The following is an 11,860-nucleotide window of genomic DNA, read 5'->3' as shown; positions in this document are numbered from 1 at the left end:
CTGTTGCAGCATCGGTGTATGAGTGCAAAAGATCGATTGCGGGGCGGCTGTAAAATATTTAACCATCTCACCGGAATTTTATATCGCAACATTGCGTCGTTCTCCGCAGCGAATTCTAAGCTACTTCGGAAGATACGACTGTAAACTCCTGGGAGTTTATGCGCCCTACTGATAAATGTTTCATTGCGTAGTATATCGACCAGTAACGCGCTAAATCCACAAATATTCAAACAAAAGCCCGTCTTGGCCCACATTTTCTCTTTCTTTTTTTTTTTTTTTTTTTTTTATAATGCCTCTAAAAATACGTTTGAAAATTAAATAATGGAAAGTTAAATGAAAATTGATTTAATAGATTAAAATCACATTATTTTATAATAAAATTATTATTTTAGAAATATAAAACGTCATTTGTTAATTAATTTATATCATCATAAGTAGTTATGCTATCCTAACTTAACCATAGCAATTGAGTTAAATCTCTTGAAGGAGTTCAAACTAGACAGAAAAGCATATTCAGTGTTCATTTAATGCCGTATGCAACTACTGGATTTTATCTCTTGTTAACTCGATGTATTTGATGATAACATCAATAACGATAACGTTCACAGTGATCGCTGTACTTAATGTTAAATGCAAGATAAGAATACGCAACCAAACATTCACCTTAGAATGTAGTTCTCGTTTTACTTTCCTCTCTCTCTCTCTCTCTCTCTCTCTCTCTCTCTTTTTCTCTCTTCTCTTTATCTCTCTTGAGAACTAACCCTTGTCCACCCCCACGCGAACGAGCAAGCGCGCGACGTTCCACGCAGGAATCAATAGGGGTTGCGTCGCGTTTGCACGGCGTCGAAGCGACGTCGACGACAACGTCAGCGACATCTTCTCACCCCGTATGTTTCCTGGGGGTCGACGAGTAGCTCTCCTCCAGGCCGCCACGGCCGCCCTGGGAACCGACCCCTGCCTTGTGCCCTGTATTTTGCTCACCCGAGGCGAACGACACGACGATGGCTGACAGCGAGTTCGAGGAGTTCCGGCACTACTTCGAAAGGCTGCCCCAACATCTGAAGGCCCCGCTTTCCAACTACACGTGAGTACGCGCCCCGCGATAAACCTCTTTTTGGAACAGATGATACGATGATCCGATAAAGACCGCGACAGTGATATCGTTTGCGAAAGGCGGTGGTCTGAAATTAAAGAGAGCGACTAATTTAGACAAGAACCTGAATAAGAGGATTGGTATAGAAATTCACATTAGAAGCTAAAATAAAACGATAATATAGCGCAGGTCACATATTGTTACTAAGCAAAAATATGCAGGACGATAATGTAGGTTGTAGGTAGTGGACCACGTTGATAAGATCGAAAATTAAGCATGGCTAGTGTATAAGAAATATCAATAGTTATAGTCTAGATATTTTTATGAAATTTCTGAAAGTATATGCAGATAATTGGACAAATTAATATTATTTAAAAAACACATCATTCATCTAAATACTATATTTTTATCATATTAATGTTTGAGAGTATATATAATAATTATAGAATATTTATACACGCTTGAAGTCTCAAAGTATCAATTATTCTAACAATATGAACAGAAAAATTAGTTCATATATAATACAAAAATCAAATATCTATAAACAAATGAACAATGCATAATATTTATATAATATGAATAAACAATAATTTTTACATTATTTTCTTTTCAATAAAATTTTATCAATTCGTAAAATTTATATTGATAATTTATTTAAACTCTGCATTTTGATATGTGATAAGATTGAAACAAGATAAAAATTAGAAGTGACAATTTGAGAAATAGCGATATATCATTTTAATAAGAATTATATATGATGATTAGTAGCAGTTTGTTAGCATTTCTGTTCGGTAAGAGAAGATGACAAATATTATTGCAATATTGCATAGTATTGCAAACCAAAGAGGAAAATGTACAAATATATCTGACACAAGAGAGCTCATGACTCAAGGGAACTATAAAATTGTATTTCAAAATTACTGATAGATTCGATATATGATTAGATTAAAAGTCATGGAAGAATAGCCAAGTTATATCGGCATCATGCCTTTAAAATTATTGATCCTATAGCATAAGTGACACAAGGATATACAAGTACGACATGAAACTGCAACGCAACGCATATAGACAATTTTGGTTGTGATTTATGATTTTTGTTGTGACGTAAAAATACATATCTGTTACTTTTATTGTCGTAAATAACCGATAATCCTATTTACAAAGGACTATCTATTGTAATGTGCGTGCGTGCGTGTGTGTGTGTGTGTGTGTTTGTGTGTGATACATGTGTATGAGTCGTATATAAGTGTGTATGAGACTCTCTGGCATACGATTTAATTATATAAAATATAGCGATTCATAATCGTAATATTGGTAAATGTAATGTTTGTGTAATCAAATCTTATTGTTAGTTGTTGATCATTGAATATGAAATTAAATTAGAAGAAGATAAAAATAGTTTAATTTCTCAAAAAGACAATTCGTATAAATAATTTGTATAAATAATTAGAATATATAAACAAAATCTCGGGCAATTTTAAACAATATATATATATATATATATATATATATTTAATAACTTTTAATTTATTCAATTATACAAATATATAATATTTTTTCGTTAAATTATAAAGATGTATAATTATAATTTAAATGTATAATTGCCCGAGATTAATTTGTATAAAAATAAAACAAGACACAGAATACCATATCTGCAATTATTTCTAATTTTATTTCTGTCTAGTTTGTTTACATTTTGAAGTAAAGTAATGTAGAATATATATCAATAGATTCGCATTTTTATCAAATTTACAACTTTTAAAACAAATTTAAAACCATTATACACGAGATATTATATTTGATTCGAAATATGCTTATATTGAAGGGATTGTAGATAAACACACTTTTTTTTATCTTTTCCTGAAGAGTATTCGAAAAAGTGTATATTTCTAATGAGAATCCGAAAACCTTAGAATACTTGTAAATCTTTTTTTTTAGAGAATCAGAACTCTAATACATGCATAAAGCATAGTGTTATATTCTATATCTTTTACGACATGATTATTGATAAAAAATATCACTCTTAATTCTGTTTTACATTATAATTATTGTAAAATATTTTAGTCAATTATATTTTATACATTTAAAATTTTGAAAGAATGATTCTAAATTATATATCACGCAATAAAGTATTAATGTACAAGTAATAAAACAATTGTCAGAAATTTTATTCTCGCGACTTTTTAAAGAATTAAGGACAATTCATTATCAGATGCACTTTATTGATTTTTATTATATGTCTCATTTATGAATCATATTTTTACCATAAATTTAATGTACCTTATATGCATATTTAATGATTTGGCTGCTAGGCTCGTACATGATGTGATGATCGATGATTCACCAACGTCTTCGCAAGGAAGCGATGAAGAAGTCGGCAGAGCCTGTGACGTCGTTACCGGCGACTCTGAGGATGAAGAAGTCGTCGTTATTCATCGGCACGATGATCAAAGCGGACATACCACCCCTGATGACAGTGAGGAACTGGACCACCACTGTTCGATCATAGCTGATAGCGATTTTAGGTTGGTAACATCGTAAGTGTTTACTTACTTATTATTATAAATTATATGATTACATACTTTATTTATACCATATATTTTTCTTTGATGTACAATTTTATATACTATTCGTACATCAATATTATTATACCTATTGTAAATAGATAAAGCTTGCAATCTTTCTTGCATTTTTGACAAAAGACATAAAAATTCGAGATAAGAAAGAGACAAAAATAAGATATTATATTTATATAAAATATTATATTGAATATTTATTTATAGCAATTTAATTGCAAACTTAAAGCAATGTTGAAAATAAAAGAATACTTTTGGACTCTTCGCAATGAGAAACAATTATTATTCGCGTTTGAATTCTTCTTACATATTTTGCACTAAATGCAAAATAAATTTTATTTGCCCAATATTTTACAATTTTGACAAGCAGTCAATTGCTTTGTAACCGTCTTAATTTATTTCATGTTCAATTACAATTATCATTTTAATATCCACATCATATATATATATATTTATAAAATATTACCCATCTATATATAATATATGTACAGTGACGTACAGGATCACATTTACCATAAAATTCATAAAAACTCATAAAAGCAATTTCATAAAAACTCTGATCTTTTGTTAAAAATAGCTCGAGAAGCCTCCGAAAATACTCTCCCGGAGAGAGTTCGCAACCTGTACGCTCATAATTATTAATTAATTGTCGCTTACTGTAACGTGGTGGGGAAGTGTAATGCAGATTGTAATCAAAATGTGTTGCTATGCAGTACTTTCAAACTCGATATTTTTCGAGCGTTTCAAGTATGCGTGGGTTTTTGCGCTTTCCATATCTATTTCTGTAACCCTCAATTTTTTCATTCCACGTTGCAACACAATTATCGAAAAAATTTTAATTTGATATAAAATATATCACATTAAATTTTTGAATTTGAATTAAGGCCTTTAAAAAATGTTAAAAATATTCTATTTCTTTAGATAATTAAAATAAAATAAATGTAGTATGACAAAGAAAATTACATACTACATTTACAAATTTACAAATTTAAAAAAATTTTTAAATTATAAATTTACATATATACATATATATATATATATATATATATATATATATATATATATATGTATGTATAATTTTTATATCATAGTTGTATAAAATTGTACAGTTTTCTAACAAAAGTAATTTTAATACTGAAACATGTATATATCTCTAATGACAGTAACGATGTGTTACGTAACACATTGCAATAAATATATAAAACTTATATGATTATAAAAATGCAAGAAAAAGTTTAGTCATTTAAAATCCTAAAGATCCATATTTTTTTATTTTATTCGCAGTTGTCTGCATTATATTAAAATTTGAAAAGTATAAAAACATTGATCATATAATATGTATCGCAATCTTTCATAATTTTGTGACAGCAATTTTTTTTCTCTCCTTTTTAACTCTTAATTGAGTGGTTTCAAGTGCTACGCAACAATATAAATTTTCACTTCATTTAAATCAAGAACGAGAGTTCTTTTCTTTTATACTTTTCAAAAGGTTAAAATAAAACAGGCAGCATGGAAAATAATAGTTTAGTTTACTATACGGCTATCCTTGGATGACATTAGCCTGTTCGGTGGACTGAGCAGCAGGGGTCGATCAGTAGGCGGCGGCGGACCAGGACCGGGCGGGGGTGGCACTATCGTATCCGGTAACGGCGGTCGGGATAGTGTCGTCAGCGATGTCGGCGACTCGTGTTCCAGTTTGAGCTCCTGGCCTACGCCAGAGCACGTGCCATCAAATCGACCCGGAAGTGGTGGTACAGAGCGCAGACGTCGAAGATTGCCGGAAATTCCGAAAAACAAGAAATGTAAGAAAAATGGCACCACATAAATAGATAACTCGTTCAATAATGATAACAATAATAAAAAAAATTGCCCATATACGTAGCGTTTCTTTAATCTTACATTTTGAATTATCGAAACTCTTGGAAGAAAAACAAATTTCGTATGAGTAGATAATTTACTTAATAATGATAACATTTTTTAACAAAATTTTGTTACATAAACATTCTTCAGCTTTAAATTGTCAAATTATTATAAGTAATTTAAATTCTCAATAATCTGATAACAAACGGTATGATTGAGATTAAAGCTTTGATAATAAATGATAAATGTGCTAACATATGTTTTATTAATCTGTTATTAGATATTTTTAAATATCGGTCACATAATAATATCACGCAAAGCAAGATAAGAGACAATATGATAAATTATCTTATATCTAGATAATTGAAATAATATTCATATTTTATATAAAATTATATTACTTTGCTATTTTCATATTTCGTTGCGACATATATGGCTTTTATTATAATATAAAATAAAATAAACATATAATCTTTATAGTATATTTATAGTACCAAGTACATGCACAGTATCCGATAGACATCAGCTGTATCATTTTTTATCACCGCCTAATATGTTAGTTATATGTATCAATGAAATCGAGAAATCAACCGCGTTGTCAACCACAATAAAAAAAGATCCAGTCCACTTGTATCATGTTAGTTCTATAAGAAGCACATTATAAAACAGTGTCTTCCAAATGCAATCGATAAATCTGTTGTTTTATAAATTCAAATACATTTATCTAAATATCATTTCGCAAATATGGAGAAAGTGATTAGTGGACTTCATATTTTTTATACGAAAAAAATCTGGTACGATAAAAAATGTTAAAAATAGATACAAAAGAAAAAATTAAGTTATTCTTTTTCTATTTTCACAGTATTTAAGAAAGATATTTTAATATTTAATATTAATTACTTTTAGGAAAAAAGAGAAAAAATAATAGCTATGTTATATAAGATCAAATTTTTGAATAATTTGATCTCTGAATAATTCAATTTAATGTTACACATTGTCTAACTTACGATGTATGTAAAAAAAAAAATCTCTTTCATTCTATACATTTTAAAATAAAATGCTAAAAATAATTTAATTAAATTTAACTTATACTTCTAACAATACTGAATTAGTAGAAGTTTTTTTAGAGTGTTATTTTTATTTTTGTTATTATGGATACTATACATAAAATGCAAATTATTTAAAATAATGTGTGACATTTGATATAGATAAATTATAAATGCATGTATATAATAAAACTACTGTATTGTAAATTATTATTTTATTTAAATTTTAATTAAATTGAAATTCCAAAAAAATGTCCAAATTTTTGTTTTTTATAGTGAAATTTTTACTTTATTATTTAAACTAAATTAAATAAATTAGAGGTTCAAATATTACTAAGAAATATTCAGATTCTTATTTTTTTAATAGAATCAATGTATTATTACTGATAAACAATGATTTCAGTTATAAGTTTAGCACTATAAACAATGAAATCTCATTGATTGAAGAGAAGAATCAGTTAATGATTGTGGTTGATTTTTTTAGTAAAATGATGCCATAATCAGTGAAACATAAGATGGAAGAACAAAATGTGTTTTCACTAAAGATTAGTGAAATATATTTACTGATCTTCGATGGAGTCAATAATTTATTCAGTGACATTTTCAGTTTAAGAGAATAAAGTTTCAAGTAAAAAAAAAATATTTCAGGTGCAAAATGTATTGTGTCTGTTTCAGCTGTGCCTATGTGCCAGACGTCTATGCAGACATCGACTTCTCTGGCAGATGAGTTGAGTGCTGCCACCGGCTCGACATCGGCCCGGCCTCATCTTATCCTAAGGAAATGTCATCCTAGACTTCGCCATGAGGACAGTTCACCTGACAGTGAGAGAATGGCCACCGACAGTGGCCATTCCACTGCCCATTCACCTGAAAACGGACCCAAAAGCGTATCGCCCATACCTTGCAACACCCTACAAAACACAAATTCGGTATCGCCTAGTAGTACCCCAGGTAACTGTAATTCTCTTCGGAGTATTATCTATTTTTCTCTATATATTAATTTATATTATATTAATTAAATCTCTCTATCTATTTGAATGATTATATAAAAAATAGAATAAATACATATAGCTTTTCTTAAGTATTATCACGGGATGACAGAATTCATATAAACAAAAATCTTAATAAACATCCAAATTAATAAATATTTTAAAGATATTTAATTTTTTGTATTTATAATTTTATAATTTACACATAACATTAAAAGTAGAATAATATTTCAACAATTAATCATATAAATAACTAAAATATTCTCGAAATGGATATATATTATTTTTAATTATTTCAGTTTACATTTTGAATAACATCGCGGTTAAAGTTTAGTATATTTATTTTTTAAATCAATGCAATGGTTCTGTCCTCGATCATAATTTAGTTGTAAATCACTTTCTTCACAAATTTTGTGCTTATATCATATTTCTTTTCTCGCGTTTAATTTTTAACATTTAATTTTTAACTTTTTTATATAGCAACATAGCAGATATTCGTTTCATTAATGACATAATACAATACAGAATACATTAAAAGAAACACATTTAGAGGATCTCTTCCAAATAGAAAATGTTCAAATCGTCGTGTTTGTTCGAAAAATTATCAGTGTGTGCAGAAACATAGTTTGTTTAAATCTTTTGAACTTTTTATGTAAAACTACTTAAAATGCTTAAGTACAAGTATTCAAATTTTATCAGTAATGTGAAACTCAAATAATATATTAAAGACGCTTGTCAAAAAATAAAGAAGATTTTATTTCGTTTTTAAACATGGACGAAATTTGTTGAAAAAATGTATAGCTTTAAATTAAATGAGTGATCGCTATTTGTTAAAAATGTTTTGTGATTTATATAATAAATTTATATAATATAATTAATTTCCACATACATATTATTATTACAATTATTAGTTTCCAGATCCAAATACTTTGTTAAAATTTTCATTCTTCCAAATGTGTTCTATATATGTGTATTAATGTAAAATTTAATATGATAAAGAATAAGATTTTATTTTTAACTTTATATTTAAATTTTTAAATTTGAATTAAATTTGTTTTAATTTTTTAATATTAGAAAAGGAAAGTTTAATATAAGATTTAATATTAGAAAAATTAAATCTACACTGTTTTTTTTGACGAAAATAGAATCATTTTTTAAAATCTTGTAAAACACACAAGAAATACATAATATATATATTTTTACGATATTTCTTATTAGATTTTCTGCGAGGAGCTGTGCAAGTCTAAAAATTCTGTTGCCTTTGGTAAAGTTTTGAAAGTCAGGAAGAAGTTATTGTTCATAAATTGTTTTCAAGTGGATCAAAATAACTAGGATAAATCAATACCAGAATGCTTCTTCATTTCGCAGGAAGCGGAGGCGTACCATTCACCCAATTAGAACTGCTCGAGGCAACGCATCGAGGCCTGCACAAGTTTATACCGCGACATCATGACGAAATTGATCTTGAAATTGGAGATCCTATATATGTGCAGAAGGAGGCCGATGACCTATGGTGCGAAGGTGCGTAAATCAATATCAATTTTGCATCATTCAAAATATCGAGCCGTAAATTCATCTCGATCATAGTAATTTTTCTTTTCATTTAATTAATATAATTAATCCAATTTTCCTTCTAATGATGATGAAATAACAAATATTCACAAAAGAGATCTTAAAATTCTAATCTTTTGGTTATTCTGTGGATAACTTTTACATTTTTAAATATGTACAAAATTTGTTGAGGAAACGCATATTTTAAATCAAACAAATTGTCGTTATTTTTTAAAAAAGTTTTGTGATCTATATAATAAATCGTGTAACAAATTATTTATTTACGAATCATAATATAAATTATGAGATTGAATATCTAAAACTAATTTCTAGATACATATTAGATATTTATTTAGCTCAATTTTTAAAAGTTTTTAAATAAGTAAAAATAAGTAAGAGAAAAATAAAAAGCAATATAATATTAATGTTATCTTCAGATTCACTATCGATAGAATTTATCCTTCTGTTCTTTGTGTATTAGGAGTAAATCTGAGGACAGGCCGGCAAGGTATCTTTCCGTCGGCTTACGCAGTCGACATGGACTATAGTGACTTTGATCCCACCGCACCTAAGGTGAAGAGAGAAAGATATCTTCTGGGTTACCTGGGTTCGGTAGAGACCCTGGCGCACAAGGGTACAGGAGTGGTTTGCCAAGCTGTACGGAGGATTTTACGCAACTCGTTGCAGGATCCACCCGTCTCGCAAAGCTGCATCTTGGAAGTATCCGATCAAGGTCTTCGAATGGTTGATAGAAGTAAACCAAGGGTAAGCGATTCCTTGCTATCAAAATTTATATATAATTTATTCAAATTATATTTAATCCTCATCGAAAACCATACATTTTGTTAAACTTTTGATATATCATAAAGCTTATACAATCCTCATGTAAAAAGAATTTATATGCAAATTATTTTGTTACATTTAAACGTTTTTAAAAATATATTTAGTATAAAGTAATGCATAAATAATTGGAACGAAAAATGAGAAAATCAAAGAGTTTCTAATTGTTGACATTGGCTTTGCAGAAAAGTCAGGGTCCATGTCATGACTATTTCTATTCACTGAAGAATGTATCGTTCTGTGCGTTTCATCCTCGCGATCATCGCTACCTAGGCTTCATCACGAAGCACCCTACTCTACAGAGGTTCGCTTGCCACGTGTTCATTGGTCAAGAATCTACGAGACCAGTTGCCGAAGCTGTCGGGTAAGTCATTCTTTATATAATTTTATTTTAAATTTGTGTTTTTACATACAAAGCCTTATTAATCTCATAACTTGTATAATTTTATTATTTTTATACAGAACTTTGATTGTCATTTCGTATAGATCTGTTAATTTAAAAATATTGAAAATATTAATTAAATTGAAAATGTTAAATTTAATTGAAGATATTGAATTTATTTTAATTTTAATAAAAATTAATTTATAATTGATTTTGCCTTCTTTATTATTAGTAATAATAATATATATTTTATATATTATATTAATACATTCTCTCTTTATATATATATTATATTATTTTATCGTATTTTATAAATCGTTATATGTATAATTAATATAAATATTTGATAACATATGTGTGTTCAAAAATTTTTTAAATATCTTAATTTTAAAAATATTCTTGAAAAATGAAAAGAAAATTTCGCGTCTTGCAGCGATGTATTGTTCATAGATCACAAACGATAACTCGAGATTTTTTTTCTTTCAGACGCGCTTTTCATCGGTTCTACACAAAATTCATCGAGACTGCTTTCCCAATAGAAGACATCTACATTGAATAAATTGCTCTCGGCCTGACATATAACGGCTGTAGAGAAAATGATAAATCTCACTTCCCCCTTATCCCTTGTATATATCGCCCGCTAATTGTAGATATAAAATAAACGCAAATCAAACAACTCAATTTATACATATACTGAACATATGTATATCTATGTACTGATTGTGAGCGTTTTTTGAAAGCGTCACGACGGATTCAATTTTCCATTATAGCATACTCTGTTCCTAAACAATTCGTGCATACGCGATCAAATATGATTCAATGTATATGTAAAATAGAGCCGAAAGAAATGACTTTTGAATAATATTGGTTAACATAATTATTTTGGTTTTCTATCATAGGCATCGTGTCGGTTAAAATTAACACTATTTTTATACTGAAAGATATTTGAATATGTTCTTATTTCTTTGTATTATATTATAATTGTTGAATGAGACATACATATTATTTTACTTATTATTTTATAAAATTTTTATAAACGTAAGTTTTCTTTACAGATATAAAATATTGCTGAATCGAATATTATGATTTCTGCTAACGAAACGATATGGCAAAATATGATACAAACATAAATTAACAAATGAAGAGTAATATATGTTAACGCTTTAATAGTTGATCAAAATTGATCTGTTTTCAATTGCGAAAATTTATTTCTGATACTATATACTCTTACAGTTGAAGACAGAGCAACTTGCAAATTATGTTAATCGTTTATTCCTGTTAATGTTCTCAATTAAGAACGTCACTTTTAAAAATTTAATTAAAATATCCTTATTTTCTGCTATATTTACGTTTCAAAAAAGTATATATCAATTTTTAAGATAATAAAAATATTGATATTAACATTGCAATAGGTACACTTATATATATTGATACTTAAAATAGATTTTTTAAAGACCTAAATCGCACTAAAGCGGTTTTGATTAGTCAAAAATAAACATAAAGAAATTAGAAATTGTTTAATT

General features: G+C 28.2%; 1 protein-coding gene across 4 annotated transcripts; it reads left to right on the top strand.

Moving 5' to 3' along the window:
* The first annotated feature begins 840 nt into the window (after positions 1 to 840).
* Positions 841 to 11,199, top strand: Aplip1 (JNK-interacting protein Aplip1). 4 transcript variants are annotated; one of them, XM_072886971.1, is made up of 8 exons: positions 841 to 1,084; positions 3,406 to 3,630; positions 5,230 to 5,471; positions 7,251 to 7,526; positions 8,933 to 9,085; positions 9,597 to 9,880; positions 10,141 to 10,319; positions 10,824 to 11,199. In XM_072886971.1, the coding sequence occupies exons 1-8, from the start codon at positions 1,002 to 1,004 to the stop codon at positions 10,894 to 10,896; spliced, it is 1,515 nt and encodes a 504-aa protein (XP_072743072.1). In that variant the 5' UTR covers positions 841 to 1,001; the 3' UTR covers positions 10,897 to 11,199. The 4 variants fall into 4 exon arrangements, with proteins under 4 accessions (XP_072743072.1, XP_072743075.1, XP_072743073.1 ...); XM_072886974.1 differs by having other exon boundaries at positions 842 to 1,084; positions 3,406 to 3,618; positions 5,251 to 5,471; XM_072886972.1 differs by having other exon boundaries at positions 842 to 1,084; positions 3,406 to 3,618.
* Positions 11,200 to 11,860: the final 661 nt, after the last annotated feature.

Source organism: Anoplolepis gracilipes, chromosome 2 (genome assembly GCF_047496725.1).
Source record: "Anoplolepis gracilipes chromosome 2, ASM4749672v1, whole genome shotgun sequence".
Lineage (NCBI taxonomy): Eukaryota > Metazoa > Arthropoda > Insecta > Hymenoptera > Formicidae > Anoplolepis > Anoplolepis gracilipes.
Note: the sequence above shows the minus strand (reverse complement) of the source record. Positions and strands in the feature narration are given on the sequence as shown.